This window comes from Episyrphus balteatus, chromosome 3 (assembly GCF_945859705.1).
Source record: "Episyrphus balteatus chromosome 3, idEpiBalt1.1, whole genome shotgun sequence".
In the NCBI taxonomy this organism is placed as follows: domain Eukaryota; kingdom Metazoa; phylum Arthropoda; class Insecta; order Diptera; family Syrphidae; genus Episyrphus; species Episyrphus balteatus.
Window position 1 is genome coordinate 5,964,554 of NC_079136.1, and position 21,310 is coordinate 5,985,863.

The 21,310-nt window shown below is 30.2% G+C and overlaps 5 protein-coding genes across 5 annotated transcripts in view; 4 read left to right on the forward strand and 1 right to left on the reverse strand.

The window, feature by feature from the left end:
* Nucleotides 1-21,310, forward strand: part of LOC129914005 (stage VI sporulation protein D) — a 208,497-nt gene that overhangs the window by 14,024 nt on the left and 173,163 nt on the right. The gene's annotated exons all lie outside the window — the stretch shown is intronic.
* LOC129913318 (protein D3-like) lies at nucleotides 2,228-2,933 on the forward strand. Its single transcript, XM_055991925.1, has 2 exons — nucleotides 2,228-2,365; nucleotides 2,424-2,933. Exons 1-2 carry the CDS (start codon nucleotides 2,228-2,230, stop codon nucleotides 2,931-2,933), a joined length of 648 nt encoding a protein of 215 aa, XP_055847900.1.
* LOC129913322 (protein D3-like) lies at nucleotides 7,799-8,494 on the forward strand. The gene is made up of 2 exons (XM_055991930.1): nucleotides 7,799-7,942; nucleotides 7,997-8,494. The coding sequence occupies exons 1-2, from the start codon at nucleotides 7,799-7,801 to the stop codon at nucleotides 8,492-8,494; spliced, it is 642 nt and encodes a 213-aa protein (XP_055847905.1).
* Nucleotides 14,257-14,940, reverse strand: LOC129913323 (putative odorant-binding protein A5). The gene is made up of 2 exons (XM_055991931.1): nucleotides 14,815-14,940; nucleotides 14,257-14,760 (listed from the first exon to the last, which is right to left on the reverse strand). Exons 1-2 carry the CDS (start codon nucleotides 14,938-14,940, stop codon nucleotides 14,257-14,259), a joined length of 630 nt encoding a protein of 209 aa, XP_055847906.1.
* Nucleotides 17,045-17,745, forward strand: LOC129913324 (protein D3-like). Its single transcript, XM_055991932.1, has 2 exons — nucleotides 17,045-17,179; nucleotides 17,239-17,745. Exons 1-2 carry the CDS (start codon nucleotides 17,045-17,047, stop codon nucleotides 17,743-17,745), a joined length of 642 nt encoding a protein of 213 aa, XP_055847907.1.

The window sequence follows — 21,310 nt, forward strand, 5'->3', positions numbered from 1 at the left end:
CATTTTTTGGAAGAATAAAAGCAGTTCCAGTTTCAAAAGGAACTACCCCACATAAAAACATTCCCTACAAACAATTTTGCTTCTCTAAAGCTTTACAGAAGCAGCGATAGCACCTGTAAAGCTTTATAGAAGCAAAATTGTTAGTCGGGTTACCTCGAAAACAGCCAAAATTACGTTTTTCGGCATTTTCTAAAGGTAATATTTTAAAAATGGAGGCCGATAAAAATTTTCTGACTCCAGATTCGAGTTCAGCACATCAAAAACATATAGAAAAGTATATTATCGTTCTTGTGGCAAAAACCTTGTTGACCAGTGTTATATCCCAGAACATAGTTGAGTGAAGGCAAGACCAAAACAGTCTATCCCCAAAAACCATCAGGAAGCCCAAAAGTACATGAAGCTAAATGCTCAATTATGGTTAATAGAGCAAAGAAACGCCAAATACCCCTCTTGCAGTTATCAGGCACCGGAGGGGAAAATTCGTATGTTTTTTTTCAATAATTTTTTATGAAAAAAGAAAAGTATTTATTGAAATTCAGAAAAGTGTATAATATTATTATGAAATATTAGCTGTGTTTTATTTTCTTCTTGATCCGGATCAGATCATTGTTTTTATTAGGTTTACAACAAAAGCAGGATTTTGTTTTGTTATTGTTTCGCAAATAAATTAATGATCTGATCTGGATCATGAGGAAAATAAAACACAGCTATTGATACATTTTTTTAAGTAAAAAAATTAGGATCTGCTGCAGCAGCCCGTCAAAGTTGACGCCTCGAGTTTGCGCCATTTACTGCCCAGCCCCAGGTCCAGAAAATTATCTGATTTCAAAACTTAAAATAAGTCAGATTAATTTGTATTTTGAATTTTCTTATTTTCACTCTGAATAGGTAAACTAAAACAATGGAGTAAGGTTATTTTATATCATGACAAATGTTTTTGCAAGAAAATTTTATTAAATCGAGAGCATATTTTGGTTATAGAATTTTAATTAAACAACATCTTTTTTTAATTACAAAAAAAGAATGTCCGTTTTCAAATATTTGATGCTTCAAAAACAAAACAATAATTTGAAATATTACAAAAATTCCAAAAACATTTTTTTATTTTGTTTTTAAAATTTTTGTATTTCAGTTCTTCAAACGCTCCTATATAAAAAAAATTGCGTTCAAATCAGTTGAGTCATTAAAGTCCACAACTCAAACGTCACATCTACCAGATTTAACCAAACCATTTCAGACATTTTTATGCTTTTTAAAAAATTTATTCCAATTTTTTTTTTTTTGAAAATAAAAACAATTTTTTGAAAATGTTGATGATAAAATTAAAAAAAAAAAAAAGAATAACATAAAAACAAATTTCATGTTTTTAATTTGTGATATAAGTTAAGTTTGTCTGTTTTTATATAACCCAAATTATTATCGATAATAATATATTTTTGGATTTCAAAAAATCAGTTTTTCGAAAACACCGTACCTTTTTTTTCAAAAAATTATTTATAAAAAACGATTTTGAACTTTTTTTTCTAAAATTCATCTTAATAAAAGATTTTAATATATACATGTTTTGGAGCTCAATTTTATTTTATTTTAAATTTGTGTATGAAAAGTTAAAAAATAACTTTTGGTCTTAAAAATTTTAGCAACTTGAATGCCAAGAGCAAATTCGTGCGACGCAGTCTTACATTTTGTTATCATTATTTATGAAATTCCTTAAAAAAACATATTAAAATTTCTCCTTAATTTTTTTATTAAAAGCTTAAGCATTAGAGCTACTTTTACCGTAAGAGCAATTTCCCAATCGACCATCTTGTATTATTTTGATACTTTTTCCACATATCACACCTTCCTACACTGTTTAACTGCATCTTTTAAATATTTTTATTTTTATTGATTAATTTTATTCTTGATTTTAACGATCGAAACATAAAGAAGATGTGTTTTAAGCGAAGAGCAAACAATTTGTATTAAATTTTATAAAACCAGATGAAAGCTTTTGTAACCTAAAGAAGATAGTTATTAAAAGGTGAAGGTTATTTGAACATATTTTTTTCTGTACAATTTTAACAATAAAGTTAATACACTTTTATATGTACCTATTCAAATTAACATTTATATTGGAAAGTAGGTTATTTAAGGTTCAGTTGGAGTTCTTTCTGATTCATTTGTCGAAATTAATCGTTGTTAAATATCTTTTTAAACAAAAGTATCTTAAAATTTGTAAGACAAAATGATTAAATTAATATTAATCGTGGCTACGATTATTTCATTTGCTTTGGCAGCAACTGATTCTGAAATGACTAAAAAAATGAAAAAGTTTAAAATTATACCACAAATTGTATCTGGAAATGTTCCAGAATTGTTGAAGGTAATTTTAATAGAATATTTTAGTTTCATTTATTCATTTTGTTTGTTTTTTTTTTTAGATAACTTTCGATAGCGGAGCATCAGTTAACATGGGAAACAAAATATTACCATCGCAAGCAAAAAACCAACCAAAAGTAGAATGGAATGCTGATAAACATTCCTTTTATACAATTGTATGTTTTGATGCCGATGCACCTTCACCAGCAGATCCTTCTTTAAGTAAACTTGTAACATGGATGGTGGGAAATATTCCTGGTAATGATATTGCTTCGGGACACGTTCTTGCTCCATACATTGCTGTTTCTCCACCAAAAGGAAAACAATGGCATCGAGCAGTTTGGTTGGTGTACAAACAACCAAGTAAATTAAAGTTTGATGAACCACAAGTTGATAAATATACTCTTGAGGGAAGAACAAACTATCCCTTAGAAGAGTTTTTGAAGAAGAACGGAATAGGTGAACCTGTAGCTGGAAACTTTTGTATGACTAAATTTGATCCTCATGTTTTAGATGTGTATAAAAGATTGATATGTTGTAATAAATACAATGAAGAAAAGGAAAGTTTGTAAGAAATACAAATATGCAACTAAATTAATGATTAGATTTTTTTAAGATTGTTTTTTATACTTTTTTTGTGTTTAGGGCCAGTTTGTTGAAAGTGGATTAAATCGTCAATTTGTTTATTACGGATTCCCCTTAATTGAGAATTAAGAATCTCTGATAATCAAAGAGCGTTTGTTCACATTTATTTCACCTTGATTAGCAAATCATAGTTTTTCCATAAATCTTTCCATTTTTCCAATCTATCTGTCAATTTGTTTGTCGAAACTTAATCAAGAATTAAGTTTTTTTGTCATTTAGTTGACGTTTGTGATATTTCATGAATTTGAATTATTTTAAAGCTCTAAAAGTAAGGAATGTAAAAATAAATACTTATTTACAACCATTAACTTTATCTTTTTGGCTTACAGAAAAAAGAAAAAAAACATTTAAGAAAATAAAAAAAAGACGCAATCAAGTCCAACCAAAAGAACGCAAAAAGAAATATTCTTTACAGATGGCGGCTTACCACCCCCAACACAAAAGGAGCAAAGCCCGCTCCTCAATGAGCTTAGCGATGTCATGTGCATTGTGTTCATTTGAATTTAAAATAAATGATAGATTTCATTAAAATATATCAAAGTTTTGTGTCCAATAATATTCTTTTGTTTTGGCTTTTTGCTTTTAAGATATATTCAATGATGTGCTTTAAGAAGTGCCAGAAAATAACCGGTAAATAACTCTGTACGAATTTTGTCGTTGCTATATGGTGCTATCTTGGCTTCAAGCTCATTGGTGGAATCTTTTCATTAAAATATTATGAAGAACTGCCGTTGCCACAGTAAAATTTTGGACAATTCTGTTCAAAACAACAACAACGCAAATTTTTTTACTGTATTGAGGAATAAAAAAAATATTTATTTTACCTTTCACCAATGTATATAAATCTATATCTTGTCAGTGCGAAAATCAAGTATGAATAAACTGAATTCCAGTATATCCTTGGTTAAATGGTCCTAATCGAGCAAAATTGGATGATTAAGAAAATCTCAAATTAACTGCTCTAATCATGGATTCCTTGATTACAATTTTTGTGAACAAACGAATTCTACGATTATCAACTGGAATCTGGAATAATCCTTGATTAAAGATAATCGATTGTCAACAAACCGGCCCTTAGTATTTTATTTCTTAATATATTTTTAGAGTAAAAAAAAAATTCAACAAAAGTTTAAAACAGTTAATAAACTTTTTATATGATTGAAATCTTGAATTTGTTTTATAATTGCAAAATGCGTTAAGTGGAAAATAAAATTTTGGATACTTATTGGCCTTTCTTAGAATGCTGTAAAATTTAACGGAATTGTGCTAGTCTTCTAACAGCAAAAGAAATTTTTGTTGAAAATTTTTCTTCTTTGGCTTCAGTTAACAAAAGCTCCAATAAAATAAGAACAGTATACTAACACACACCTTCATTAAAGTTAAACTTCTTGGTATTGATTTTTGAGTACCTTGAAAAACCTAATAAAACCAAGAATTATTACCAACTTATTAAATTTTGAGGTCAGTCAAAACAGCACCCACACTACGAAATTTCCTAAATCTGCTTCAATCTTGAATTTGTTGCTCCAACCCTAGTTAAGTAACTGAAGCTCAAAAATATAGATAAAAAATTGCCGGTGTTGTCATTTTGATTTTTTTAATTTAATTGAAGATTTTTGTGAACAAAAATTTTTTTTTTCAAAAATTTTTCTTAAATTTCATAAATTAATTGATGCCAAAAGATTGTCTAGGAAATTCAAGGAATAAAAATATTTACGAGTGAGGAACAATCTTCCATCGTTCAAGCGATAGATGCAATTTTCTTATTAATTGTCTTCAAACACAAAAAAAAAAATATTTGAACACAACGGCAACGCCTACAATATTTAATTATACATTTTTAAAAAGCTTGAAGCTTAGTCACATTTGTAAAATTAAAATTAAGTCAATTGAATAAGGACTTTTGAAAGAATGGTAATTGAACTCAGATTTTGAAAAAAAAACAAAATTATTGACAAAGTTTTAAAATGTCGTTTTTAAAACTTTTTCGTAATATAAAATGCATTTATTTTTCAAATTTTTTAGGCCACATTTATTATGATTTGAAATTATAAAAGGAAATGTCAATATGTATTACAGTTAATGAAAAAAATTAAAAAGTATTTCATTTTCGAAAAACTTTTTTTAAAAGAAGTTTTGAAAATAAAATTTAACTTATTTTTTTTTTAATTCAACATTTAAATATAAAGTTAATTTTTTCAATAGCCCTTATTGTTGAAAGTTAAATAGCAAAAGTTTAAAGTTCTTTTTTGCCAAAATCTTTGAGAAAATCAATGCAAAAATTCAGTTTTTATCAAATAAACCCATTGAAATTGAAGTAATTTTTAATTTTTTTTTCAAAAGTGTGATATATATTACCTTTTCTTTTTTTTTTTTAAATATTCTTATTTTTATTCTTTATTTTATTAGAAAAAGTTTGGAAAAAAGTCATTTTAAAGTTTTTTAATAACATTTTTTTTTTAATTCTGAGTTTGAGGAACATTTTTTCAAAAACTCTTAATTAAATTTAGGAGATTTAAATTTAAGAGATAAGAATGAGCTTCTGGATTTTTAAAAATGTATTTTAAAATATTGTAGGTGTTGCCGTTGTTTTCAAAATATTTTTTTTGTGTTTGAAGTCAGATTGTGAGACAATTGCATTTATCGCTAAAACGATGGAAGATTGTCGCTTACTCCCCTATATTTTTTTTCCTTAAATTACCTAGAGAATCTTTTGCTATCATTTGTTTTATGAAATATAAGCAAAAAAAAAAAAAAATGGTTTGATTTGACCATAAAATCTACAGCAACAGATGCATCATTTTGGAGAAACTAAAAATGCCAAACTATATATAAACTTGAGATAATCAACTCTTCAAAAAGTTAAATCAAAACTTTCAAATCGCTATCCATTCCCGTTTTATAGGCCAAAAAATAGTCTTTGATGACTTCACTCCGACAAAAAAAAAGTTAGGAAATTCCAAAATTTGAGAATGCAGGAATTTGATCCAATTTAGATACTAAATTTTTCCATGACGTAAATACAGCAAAAATAGTTCCAAAATCTGAACATACAATATTTGATGCTGATTTAATGCTGTAACTTAGACGAAATCCTGAATTTAAAGCTCCTTTATAAAAATAAAGGTTATAACTTCAATGGAAATTTAATGTCTAATAATTGATGATCTACATAATTTTAGTTCCAAACTAAGTTTGATGCTTCAAAAAATACCTTTTAAATATCTAATAGGTATTAACTTTTTACCTTCACAAGCCTTAACAACATTTTTGATAACTTTACTCCCTTCAAGACAGCGTAAAGAAAAACCTAAAATTAGTTTGCAGTAACTTTTTCCTTGAAGGCCTCAATCCCACATTTGACCATTATTACCAAGTGTTTTCAAAATTGAAATCGAATTCCAATATTAAACCGCTATTTAAAGCTGTCAGACTTTTGAATTCGTTATAAGAACGCAAAATACTATAACACTGCCTATTCACATTTTGGTTATATCTCAACTCCCAAAATTTGCTGTGGACTCTTAGAGACTATTATGAGAAAGTCAGAAATGAAGAATTGCGGGACCTGAGACCCACTCCATATTCTCTATGATCCTATCGTCAATCCTCATTGTTATTTCGAGTTAAATTTTTTTTTTTTCAAATCCTAAACTTGCCCTAAAATAAATATGTCGCAAATAAGAGGCGGACTTTTTGACGTGATGTTAATGAACTTAAATTTGTTTTCCTTTAAACCCATTCATCATGTTTTCAGCTTTTAATTACTAAATTGTCTGATAAGAAAATAAAGTTTGAAAAATCTCTTACAGGTGTTCAAATAAATAATTTTATCAAATTAGTTTCGACTATTCTTTGTTAATTAATCATTTGAGTAAACAGTGTTTTTATTTAAAACCATGATTTACTTTAAGTTAAAACAAATAATTCATACACACTTTAGGATGTTAAATGAACAAAAAAATGAAAAAAAAAAACTTTAAAAATGTAAACAAGTAAACTATTTCCATGTTTCATACGACAAAATTTTGGTTTTTTCTTTGGACTTGCACATTCGTTCTGGCGTTGCTTCGCTTTTTTACATTTATTTTATTGTTTATTGCTAAGGGTTAAAAGAATAAAATGCATGACAAAAATATATAGGAGTGCCAAACTTAAGAAACTATAATCTGACACATGAAATCAAAATTTCTAAAGCATTCGTCGTCGATCTGATTTCAAAAAATTGATTTTTCAAAAAACTTAAAATATTTTTAACAATTTTGAAATTTTTTTATGTTATTTTTTTGGAAAATTAAAAACCGAACGTTTAAAAAATCACATTTTTATTTGTAAAGAAATCATTGCACTTAATAGAGTAGATGTACAAAGTAGATTTCTGCCAAAATTGATTTGTTCGTGCGAAGGCTGACCTGGTTTGCTAGTGTAAAATAAATGAACAAAAGACTTTTAATTAATTTCATAGATAGATATTTTCGAAACGTAACAAAAGTTTCATAAATCTAAAATTCAAACTGTCTGCCCCGAAAAATATTCAACCTCGTGACTTACATATTTATATACCAAGATTAGGTATGTTTTATACCAATATTTGTTTAAAGCTTATATTTTAACGCACGCAGGTGTTTTAAAACAAACTTCATTAAAATGACGCCAATGAATGATACAAGAAAATAACAAATTCAAGAATATTAGAAGCTTACATGTTATTTGAAATCAAATTCATTTTTCAGTCTCAATTTAATAGAGATCACTTGTGGTATCCTTCTTAGAAGTCCACAATTTAAGCAACATGAATAAAATTGTGTTGTCAGTTTTGCTGTTTTCTGCAGTTTTTTGCAATGCACGCCCAGATGACCCTGAAGTTACAAAACGTATGAAGGAGGATGATATTATTCCAGATGTGATTTCTGAAGATGTTCCTGACTTATTAGAGGTAAATTCTTAAGAAAACTTAACAAAATCTAAAATTCTAATAAATTTTCCAAAGATTACATTCGCAACCGGTATCACAGCTAATTTGGGTAATGAAATAACACCAACTGAAGCCCAATTTGAACCAAAATTTAATTGGAAAGCTGATCCAAATAAGTACTACTTCCTTGTAACTCTTGATCCTGATGCACCTGGACCAGATGATCCATTCAATGCTCTACTCAATACTCATATGGTTGGAAATATTCCCGGAAAAGATGTTAGTTCTGGAGACGTTATTTTTGAATATCTTCCACCAGCAACACCCAAAGGAGTAGGTTTTAATCGTTATGCCAGTTTGATTTTTGAACAACCTGAAAAGCTTGATTTCGATATTGAGCATATAGACGATCGTCATTTCGAAGGACGTCAAAATTTTGACCTCGAGAAAGTTGTGTCCGATTACAATTTGGGAGAACCTTTATTTGGTAACTTCTATAAATCTCAATATGATGATTCTGTTTTGCTTACTTATAAAAAATTGAATTGTTGTATAGAATATAACAAACCTTAAATGTAAATTTTTAAATTGATCATCATCATTTTGTTAAAAAAAAATCTTCCAATCTTACTTTTATAAAATGTATGTAAAAATAAATTTTGAAAAACAAGGAGATTTCTTAGCAAAAGTGTTTATTTTACTATGAAATAAAAGAAGGACAAATCTATTATTTTTTGAAGTTATATTTCTTTTGGGGCGTTGAGGTATGACATTTCATAAGGATTAGCAAGGAGCACCATCTAGTGCTTGTAATTGTAGAACAGTTTTGTTATTGTGAGTGAGAATAAGGAGTCAGACAAGGCTGCACTTTGGACCCAAGTCTATTTTCGGTGTTTATAGATAACTTTGCTTCCCAATTGTATTGAATGCGGGGGAACAAAATATAAGCACTTCTCTTCACAGTTGAGGTTGTTGTCTTTAAAACCAGCTTTTTGAGTTTTGTGGAATTGAAATTGACCAGAAACGAAACGAAATACCGTCAGAATTTTGGAAAAAGATTTGATGAATCGAGTAATCTTAGATTTTTTTCTTCAGGTTTTATCCCACTGTGTGCTGTATCGTAGAAAGGTTTTCCTTTGTTAAAAAAGTACATGCAAGAACCTGGCATCGTTGTTCCCTGTAGAGTGTAGATACCGTTGGCTGGTTAGTATATCATGCTGTAGTAGCTGTTGCACTTCCGGGTTTGGATTCTTCGGGGTTTCTCAAAATTCTCCAGATAAGTTTCATCATTTGTTAATCAATTGGTGTGATATCAGATATCCTCTTACATCTTCTTCTTTGGCCAGTAATTACTTTCTGCTTAGAGCAGGCTTGTCAAACTCAATGGCATTCACGGGCCAAAATAGCAGGATCTAAATTTCTATGGGCCGCAAAAAAAAAGATATTAGAATTTTTACGAAACAGATTTATTTTTATAAAAGAACAAGAACAATATGTAGTAATATTAATGTTTTCTGCCTGACACTTGGCATCTCTTTTCTGTACCATCTTCTCTACTTGTGATGAAAATTTTTTAGAAGTTATTACTTTTAAAACAGACCCAAGGCGTAGATCTGTTATTCTGGATTTAACAGGTGACTCATTTCGATTCATAAGTGAAAACTGCTGCTCGCATCGATGAAGTGCTTCCAAACATACAAATGATTTCATATGCCAATTTTCGAGTGTTCTCAAATCTGCTTGTTAGATACTTGTAAAATTCAGGTATCCCAGCTTCATCGAATTTATATCTTTAAACGGAGCCACACTGGATTTCGATTAGCTCCATTTGCAAATGATTACGTACTGATTATATATTTATAAACCCGTCTCAAAAAGAGATTAAAAAAGGATGGATTTTTCGGGACAAAGTAGCGAAAATATTTGCATTGGTGTTCATTTAAGAAAAAAGTAGCGACTGCAAGTCGACTGGAAATCTAATTTTCGGTTGCTTGGAAGTCGACTTAGGTCCATTTTCTTCACTCGGAGTTGAACAAAACTTGAGAATTTTTATATTAAAACTTCTCAAGTTATGTTCAACTCCGAGTGAAGAAAATGGACCTTAAATATTTTGTACAAATAAACAAATTCAGAGCTTATTCCCAAAAATTCACTTAGGATGAAACAAATCGTATGGAACTTTTTCACTGCTTTCCCATTGGTCAAACTGCACTCCAATACTAAATACAGCAAAAAAAAGCTTGTTTTCAATACAAAAAATGTTTGTTTACCTTTTCACCCATCAAGAACTCAAATAAGCTGGAAATTCTCCATTGCGACATAAATAGCAAAACGTTAAAATCTCTGCAGTGAACATCGTGTTGAAATGGAGAAATTCAAAACAATTTTATTGGATTCCCCGGTTTGTTCGTGTTCATTAGAGACATTTAAATTTTATTTTATAACTAAAATTAAATGTAAAAATTGAAAATGCAAGTTGTACCTAAATTAAGCTTGGGCCGCACAAATATACGATGTGGGCCGCAAGTTTGACATGCCTGGCTTAGAGAGTTCCCATAAAGTCCAGTGTAAACTCTGAGAATTTCATTTTGAATAGTTTGAAACTGGTGCTTTTCAAAACAGCTGCAGAGTGTTTGTTGAACTTCATCTGGCTGGTGAAATTTATACACTGATGGAAAAAATAAATTGAAGTTGAAACGTCTTTTTTTTTCAAATATGAAAACTACTTTGATTTATGTGACTTTAAGATACGAAGACATAAAAAATTAACCTTTTTCCAACGTTGATTTTAGAATGTTCATCTTCAACGCAAAATCATTCCAAATAATAGTTAAATCAATGTGGTTCTCATTGATTTTATGTATGATGTTTTATGGTAGCTTTTCCATCAATGGAAACCAGATTATAATATTCCGAATTCTTTCAATTTTTCTTCTTTGATCCCTCGTCCTTGTTCTAACTTGCTGGCGTTGATCTTCAGAGCCATTTTAGGTATAGTACTTTCAACGATTAGAGAAGTGGTGATTCACTCTACGGGCTATTATCATCGACGATGCATACAGCTAAATCATTGTTCCTGACGAGTTTAGTGGTGTATACGTTGAAAATAAAAGGTCCAAGCTTTGACCCTTGCGGTACTTCAACCTTGATGTGTCGTATTTATCGCTGGAAACCTGTACAAAAAGATACAATTTCCAAGAAAATGTTTGATTTATCTTTATCAACTGTTCTGAAAAGCCAAGTCCTATAAGGTTGTAGATCAGTGCATTGATTGATAACGATATCAATCATTGCATAAGCGTAGGATGATGAATTGGTGGGATGATTCTCGTATATTCAGTGAACGAAAAATTGCCCCTAACATGAAAATAAGAAGAAGAAGAAAAATATGGACAAAGAAATAAAGTCGGTATTTTGAATGTACCTATAGTTTTTGAATGATACATTTTCAAACACAAATTTTCAAAAAATTTAATTTTCAATAAGCGACCCTATCACGTTTTACTCCTTTAAGCCTACTACTCAGCTGAAGCGAAACGAAATTTTCCATACAACAATAGCGTAACGAAAAATTTCGTTTTGCTTTTCGTTTTTGAGTACGCAGCTCTAGCGAAAAATTGGAGAGTTTTCACTCATTTGTCACTTACTTTTTACTGTCCTGTGCATTTTTCTTGACTCCAAGAGCAGTGTTGACGGGTTCTTCACTTTTAATTTATTTATTTCTTGATTTAAAAATTATTTTCTGTTGATTTTTCTTGATTTTAAATTAATTTTGAATTTTTTTTTATTTGACTTTGACAGAATATTCGATGATATTTTTTGAAAATTTTTCGTTTCGCTTCAGCTTCGTACAGGGCTTTAGAATGTGAACCTATCATAAACGATTTCGAGATATTTAAATTTTCTCGGAAACGGCCTTCAGTAATTTCAACAAAACTGCTTTTATGCCTCGTTCAAAACCTTACCAATTTTATTAAATACTAGCTAACCAACACCCGCTTCGCTGAGTGTCCTTTTTAAAAAAATAGAACCTGTTTGAAAATACATTTAAACCGAAAAAAACTGGTTTATTGTAATGAACATTAACCAATTTATTGTAATTTATGCAGTTATTGGACATTGTTAATGGAATAGCGGCACTTGATTCGGAAGACCGAATTACACTTCAAAACAATTTTTTCAGTGTAAATTCAAAAAATGAATTGATTCAAAGTGTATTTCCAAGTATAAAGACAAATTACAAAAATCATACTTGGCTGAGTGATCGTGCAATAATGGCTGGTACAAATAAAAATGTTTCTGAAATCAATGCAACAATTTTAAACTATATAAATGCACAAATGAAAGCAATGTATCAAATTACCAAACGGAGTTTTTGAATTCATTGGATATACCAGGACTATAATGTATCAAAAAGCCTTGCCATATTATTAGGCCCAAGCGAAAAAATACAATTTTTTGGTTCATGCTGCAGAATTTTTTATCCTATTTACCTGCGCTTATCATGTAGATACGGATTGCCTTAAAAAAAGTCAAAGAATTCATACTTTTTGATATAAAATAACGTACATAAGGGGATAAGCTCCAAAAGACGTTTCCTATGGAATTCATGCCGGGAGAATATACTTGAATTTGCATATCGAGGAATAACGTGACATTCTTAACTTTATGGCAAGGACCCAGTCTTGCATACATATAGATGCTTCGAGTCTCGAGCCTATTCTGAAATCGTAGAATCAAAACGTTCCCAAGCTCCTTTTATTTTGGTCTGGAGCTATGGCGTTTTTCACAATATAAAAAGAACCTCATCCTTTCCCTGAAATAGCAGCACAGCCAATAATGATCAGAGGATGTTTTTTTATTTGATTAACGTACTTGTCTGGTCTTATACGAAAAAAAAACTACTCCAAATCATAGAAAATTACGTACTATCCAGACGATCAGAGCTTCTATGTTTATGCAAAATGCGATCCTTGCCATTAAAGTTAAGCATGTCACGTTATTTCTCGGTACAAAAAAATTAAATATTTAACCGGTCTGGTAATTATCCGGGCGTGAATTCCATAGGAAACGTCTTTTAGAGCTTATCCCCTATTGTACGTTATTTTGTATCAAAAAGTATGAATTTTTTGACTTTTTTTAAGTCAATCCGTATCTACATGATAAGTGCAAGTAAATGGGACAGATAATATTCAATACATTTCGACAAAAACTTTGAAAATTCAGCAACATGAACCAAAAAATTGTATGTTGTTCGCTTGGCCCTAATAATATGGCAAGGTACTGTAGGTGTTTCATTAACCTGCATATTCAAAGGCAATTTAAGAACCGAGTGTGCTGTACGGCCACCATCTAATAACATGGCTGCAATTTCCAGAGCCAATGCTTTTTTATTTTCAGATCGTATTTATGCTAAAAGTAATGATATCAAAAATGTTTTTCCCGTACCATCGGATGCATCTAAGAAATACAAAGAACTGAGAACAATATGATGTGGCGAAGACAAAACAGATGCACCAGGAAGCGTTGAGTGTTTTTTCACTCGTACAAATTGACAGCTATGTGAAAGTGGGAGAAAAGGTATTATTTTTTTTTGATACAAACCATCTACATATTAAAACCTTTCAAACAAACAAAAAACTACCAAAATCGGACCAGCCAAACGCGAGTTTATCGGCCACACACACTTAACGAACTCATTTTTATATATAAGATTAAAGGCAGATATTTTGTATCACTCTGAAGGATCTTTATTTTTTAGTACTGAAAACTAGATTGTAAATTTGCTATAGAATATTTTTGAGAATAACAAAATTTACAATTCTATATAACTAGGGATTTTTATAACTAGGGATTTTGTAGAATTTATTGAAAATTTTGCTCTTATGCTGTTCTCTTATATGTTAGAACAGCATACGAGTGAAAATTTGGAATAAACCCCTTTGAAATCACTAGTTATAACGATTTTCCGAAAGGTGGCCGGTAACTGGAGACGGCCGCAAATGACAACTCTAAGCTACAATGTTAAAACTACAAAGTCAGTAAAAATAGAAAATATTAGGTTCGTTTTCGAGAAACTGAAAAATAAAATAAAACATTTTTATTGGGATACATAAATTAAATACATAAATTAAATTAAAAAGAAAAAAAACCTACAAAAGAAAAATCTACTTCCAATGAAGCTCAGTGAAAATTCCAGGAATTTTAATGTTAACTGATTTTATTTATGAAATTTTGACAATAGTTTTTTTTTTAATATTCAAGATGTTAATTTTTCAAAAATCGACAAAAGGCTTGAAGTGAGCTTGGACTTTTATTGTTAAAAATTAAATAGTTTATTGTTCTGGTAAATTATACTGGACACAACATTGTAACTGATCAAACACAACCAACGCATATTTATCAAATTCGCTCATATAAAAATTGCCAGCAATTGGTTTACCCAAACCATATTTCTCTGAAAATTTGTCTGCCGAAAAGTTCAATCGACCCTTAGAAGTATATTTATCAATTGGTTCCTCATCGAAATGTAGTTTTGCTGGTTGTTTGTACAGGAGGTAAATTCCACGTTGTTCACCTCTGCCTCTTGGTGGTGAAATAGCGAAATATTCAGCTAAAACGTCTCCTGATTGAACATCCTTGCCAGGAATATTGCCAACCAACCATGTTACAATGCTTCGTAGGAAGGGGTTAGTTGGAATAGGTGCATCAGGAGCAATAATCATTATGGTGTAGTAAGCATTTTTATCAGCATTCCAGTCAACCATGGGTTGATTTCTTGCTTCAGAAGGGAATATTTTATTTCCCATGTTGACGATTGCTCCACTATCAAATTCAACCTAGAAAAAAAAAACAATGATCTAAATGAATATTAAAATTATATTAAAACTAACCTTCAATGTTTCTGGAACATTGCTTTGAATAAGATCTGGAATAATTTTGAACTCTTTCATTTTCTCAGTGATTTCAGATTCAGCTGCTGAAGCAACAGCAAGTGTTGCAACAATTAAAAATATCATCTTGTTCATATTGGAAGAACTATGATTCTTTGACAACCTATTTCAACCAAAGTTGAAAAACGTTTGATTCTAATGACTATTAACACTTAAAACCTAAACTTAAAATTGCCAACTATACAATAATTGCATATATGTTAAATTGATCATGTGTATGTGAAAATAATAAAGTATTTTATTGTTTGAACAATGTTTGAGAAATGTACACAAGTGTATGAGTGATATTTAGACGCCTCAATAAAACTAAACACATATGCTGAGAAGGCAAATATTTGTTCTAAGCTTTAAATAACATCGTTTTCATAGATAGCTACAATTTGGAACAAATTAAAAAATGACAAAAGATCTATAAGAAATTTATTAAATAGGGGCACGTGTTGACTACGTACACAAATTTTATGGTTTAAAAAAGGCAAGATCTTTTTAAATGATATTCATCAAAGACAAACAATTGGTTGGATACGTTTGTCCTGTCAAGTTTGACCACTATTGTCAGCATTGAATTTGATCCACGAGTGAAAAGCCTTTTTAAGGACTTGAAAATTTCAAAAAAATGTTTCAGGGGGTGAAAGGATTAAAAACTTATATTTTTTAACTGTAATGTTTCTCCTTTTGAGACCTTAAAATTTAAATACAAAAAAACTAATTAGGTACTCGAATAATCTATTTTTGGTTCGACACGAGTGCCATAGAACTTTTTAAAATTAAGTATCTCTTCCACATTAGAGTTTACTGGGTTAAACTAAGGGGTAATCTAGGCTCATTGCAATGCAGAAAATTCCAGCGATTCGGTTGTTTGGCCAAAAAATGTGCATTCACTTACAAGTCCCTAAGTTATATTACCTGGTATTTCTCTACACTCGAATTCCATCTCAGACTTCCCCGCGAAAAAGGCGGGACAGTGTTTTTGGTCTCGAGATGAGAGAACTCTAGCTAAGATTGAAAAATTCAAGGACCAACCTTCAGAAACCTTAGATCAGTAGCGAAAAAAGACTGGTCCATCTCGACATGGCCTCAAAATGATACCACTAAAAACTCTAGAATTTCAAATTTCGTCCTAAGAGCATAGAACTTTTCGTATTGAAATGCTCTATTTTTATCACTTCTTCAAACTCAGTAGGTAGATATAAGACCCCCACATTTTCTTGTCCCATTGGAGTTATGTGTCGATGAGAGCAACGAGCGACATAAGTCCCAAATGGCATTTGTGATTTATGTCTCTAGACAAATTTGGGCCCTTAATTTTGAATACAAAAATTGACTGTTATTTCCCTTGGAATTGCAATAAAGGGCAAATGTGGAAATTCGTCTTTGTTTCGCTTACGGTATGTGAAATAACTTCTAATTTTGAAATTCGGCGTTGTTTCACTTTGGACGGATGTTTGTATGTTTTATAGATAATAGGTGGTAGTTGATGCACATACAATTCAGGTACCTATCATAGTATTGCAAAATCCAATGTCCCCCAAGGTAGTCATCTGGGACCTATCATCTTCATTTTGTCAATCATAGATGTAGATTCTTAGAATAATTTTTAAGACTAATTTCTAAACAGGATGCTTTACCACTGCAAACCGATTTGGATAATTTTTTTGTTCAATGTCAGAAAAAAAAAAAAATAAGAATGACAAAAACCAAAAAATCAAATACGGGATTTTTCAAAATTTCACAGGAACTGCATTTAATCGAAAGCCGTAAAGATTTGGGATAAACAAGTTACCAAATTCTGAGAGTCCTTAAGTTATGGCCTATCCGTTTGAACGTAATGAAACTTTTGGGACACCCTGTAAGTTGACACTTGACACATGCTTGTTCATAATTTTAAAAAATTTTGTTATTCTCTTTATATTTGGACCAAAATGTTATCATTATTTTAAGCGTGTAACAAATATTTGCTCCTAGCAAATTGTTCAATTTTTTGAGGCAAGTGAATGATACTAGTTAAACAAAGATGTGTAGGTATTTAGGTATATGAACAATACACTACTACTTTAACCAATAGACAGATTCTATATAAAGCTGGCATTTCAGCTTCATAATTTTAAAACTCTTTCTAAGGCGTAACAAATCGTATCCTCGCATCCCGATTTGCCTTAATTCTAGCAACATGAAAAAGTTTATATTGTTAATTGTTGCATTATTTACCGTTGCTTCAGCAACGGAATCTGAAATAACTAAGAAATTAAAAGAGTATAAAATCATACCAAATATAATTAAAAATAATGTTCCAGAATTATTGAAGGTAATTGTAGTAGAATATTGATGTAAATTTTGCATCTTTTGTTTTTTTCTATTTTCTAGATTACTTTCGATAGCGGTGAATCCGTTAACATGGGCAATATAATATTACCTACTCAAGCAAAAAACCAACCCATCATGGTAGACTGGAATGCTGATAAAAATGCTTATTATACTATAATGTCCATTGGTCCTGATTATCCTTCACCAGAAGATCCATTTATGAGCTATGTTTTGTTATGGAAGGTTGGCAATATTCCTGGAAAAGATATTAATTCAGGACAAGTTCTTGCTGAATATTTCCCATTTGGACCACCAAGAGGAGCAAACTTAAATCGAGGAATATTCCTCTTGTTTAAACAACCTAGCAAACTACATTTCGATTATGAACCAAGTGATAAATATACTGTTGAGGGACGAGTTAATTTCCCATTTAATGAATTTGTGGAGAGATATGGATTGGGAGAACCTGTTGCTGCAAACTTTTATATGACGAAATTTGACAGTTATGTGATGGAAATTTTCAAAAAGTTTAATTGTTGTTTTGAATTAAATAAACCAGAAGAATAAATACTTGCATTACTATCCTTTGAAGGACTATTATTGTGTTTTCTTTAACTTGACCCACTAAAAAAACGTTTTGCTAAATAGGTGAAAGGTCGCTTAAAAAAGTGGCTTTCATATAAAAAAAAAATTGCAAAACTAAATACCAAAATGGAAAAAGGTCACGTTTTTGTCTAAAAAGTTGCTATTTGGAAAAACAGGTTGATAAATATACATATAAATTTTTGTTTCTGAGACGTGGCTACTATTGTTTAATCCACCATATACATTTTGCAAAAGTCGAAAAGTAAAAAAATTTGCGAAAAAAGAGTATTCATATTGTTTTAATGTTTTAACCAAAATCTAAACTTTTTGCATCATTTTTGTAAGTTCTCACGTCTGAAAAACCATCAATATTTGAAAACTGAAAATTTTGAAAATAATCGCAATAGCAAAATTTTGAAAATGTCGCTTTTTTTAAAAAGTCGCATAGACTCGGAATGGGTCACAAAAATCGACTTAAGTCGCTCAGTGGTAACCGGTAACGCTTATTGGAAGTGAAAGATAGCTAGGAGTGGTTGCGAAGCCTGCTAGCTGTCCGCATCCTGGCACGATTGGCGTGGTAAAGTTTATTGTGCATCAAATAGCCCTAATAGACGAGTTAAAGGGAATAACACCTTCTTTCTCAATTAAGAAAGTTTTTTGGTCAAAACTTGGCAGATTCATAATGTAGCCTGTTTTAAGGTTAGAACAGATGAAAGCTAATATTTTCATAAAGTTTTCTTTTCGAGGGTGTTAGTCGACGAGTTAAATAGTTTTTTTGGTATCAAACCAAAAACCTTCTTGGCATAATGTACAAGGTTTTTAAATAATTATTTTTTGATAGTTTTTTTATTTATTTTTATATTGTTTATAATATTGGAATTAGAAGATAAATGATGTGAAATAAAATTAATAATGTCCTTTTTCAAAACTTAAAGGACAGAAGTATTTTTGCACGTTCAAAGTTATAGAAACGTTTATCAAAAATGTTTCTATAACTTCAAATTTCGTAGAGGGGAAATGAAATTTATGTCAAAAAATAATTCTATGCTTGCCATATGACCATAATGATTAATGTTTTTTTGTAAAAAAAAACGAATAGGGTAGAGTTGCCTATTTTCGGCCGTCTCCAGAGTCCGACCACCTTTCGGAAAATCGTTAGGTATAACTAGGGATTTCATAGGGTTTATTCCAAAATTTTGCTCTTATGCTGTTCTCTTATTTGTTAGAACAGCATACGAGCGAAAATTTGGAATAAACCCCTTCGAAATCACTTGTTATAAAATAGCCGAAAATAGGCAACTCTACCCTATAACGATTTTGATTATACAAAAAAAAAAACATGTTATTGATCATATGATTGAACTTTAAAGTTTTATGTTTTATTTGGGCTTTAATGATCTCTATTTTTGGAAGCAATTAATGAAACACTAATTCATCATTTTGTTACCCTACGTTTCGCGGGTTTCTTTCCAGCTTCCTCAGGGTTTTTTTTATTTGACTAATATAACCAAAAACACATTTACAATTAGATTTATAAATTGCATAAAGCCCAAATAAAAAATAAAACTTTAAAAAACATGTTATTAAGGAAATTAGGTTTATTATATTATGGCTTTTGGACAGTTGTTGTTATTAAAGGTACCTACTTGCCATAGAACTTTTTCTTGATGTCTGATTTTTCCCTAAGAGACACGACCGATTTCAATGAAAATTTTTGTACAAAAGTGTTTAAATAAGAAAAAAATTGATTATAACTTTTTTTAAAAGATAGGTATATAAGATTTATACTGTAGTTAGGTAATTAAATGAACTATTATTGTGCAAAATTGCAAGCAATTTCATATTCAATATCCTGAGCTAACTGTAAAAATATGTTTTTTTTCTAGACACGTTATATCTTTTGATCTAGAGCACATAAACATTTTATTTGACTTTAATACGCATGCTGATAATATTACCTTACATTGATATATTACACATAACGGTAAATGCCCTACAAAATACACAATCTTAAATTGAAAAACTTGAAAAATACTTCAAAACAAACTGTGGAGATCTGTCGCTGATGACCAGCCATTAGTCAGTGTAGGAAGTACCGTAATCTAAGCTTTCAGATGATATTCAATTTATACTTATAGATTGTCATATAAAAAACATGGATTTAAGGGTGATAGAATAAAAAAAAAAGGTAGATTTGTTTTTATTTTTTTTGCAAGAAAAATAATTTTTTCACGGTTTCACTTCTACCACGTGTGAATTGCACACATGATTTTTTTTTTTGAAATCTGTACATAGATACTCAAACTATTAAAAAAATCGGCTCTAACGATTTAAAAAAAAATTCTAAAAGTTCTATGTTATGCATACAATTAAAATGGAAACTTCTAAATTTCTTTTATTTTTTTTTAGCTTTTGAGAGCATTTCATCCCCACTTTAAAAAAAAAATTGACAATTCTCAAATTTTAGCTCAGGGAAAGTACCAAAACACAATTTCGCGTGTACATGCGCACACACACGCCTTTTTTTAAGTTTTTGTTTGTTAAACATATTTTTGATGTTTCAGCTTGAAGTGTGTCTTTAAAATATAAATAAATTGTTTTGAAAAATTCATCAACATTCAAATATCGAAAACAAATTATGTAGCTTAAACGAAGGTAAAATAAAAATTATATCGAATTTTGTCTTCATTAGGTTTTGTTTTTCAGTAATTTAGGCAATTCTCTTTTAGAGCTGATCGAAGAAGGATTAGTTAAAAGAGAACACATTTCTCTTAAAAAAATATTATTCACACCATGAAATCCTTCATTGTTCTAGGATTATTGGCTGTTGTCCTAAATTTTGCAGCAGCTGGCGACTATAATAAAGCTCTGCAAGATACTAAAGAAGCTTTTCCAGGAATTATTCAAGGTACTCCTGAAGTAATTACGGTATGTTTAATTTTTATTTCAAATTTTTCCGAAGTTCTTTAACATTTTTATATAATCTTAGGTTGAATTTGATAATGGCGTCTTTATGGATTTAGGCAAGAATATAACACCAACTGAAACAATAAACCAACCCAAAATAGATTGGAATTCTGATAAAGATTCCTACTACACTTTAGTTGTAGTTGATCCAGATGCACCATCTCGAGATGATACCTATATGAGAGATGTTCTTCCTTGGTTAGTTGGAAATATACCTGGAAATGATATCAATGCAGGAGAAGTTTTATTTGAATATGTTAGTGCAGCTCCACCAAGAAATATGGGCATGAATCGATATTTCTTCTTCATTTTCAAGCAGCCAAGCAAATTGATATTCGATGAGAAACGAACCGATAAATACACAATTGAGGGACGTTTAAATTTTTCACTTCAAAATTTTGCTATTAAATATGAATTGGGAAGTCCAATCGGTTTTAATTTCGACACAACCTATTGGGATCCAAGTTCGAATGAAGTTTACAGGCAGCTCAATTGTTTTGAATTTTTGATGTGAGGCATTGAGGGCAATTTTTAAAAGTTCTCTTAATTAATTGCGTATTCGATTATTTTCTTCATTTTC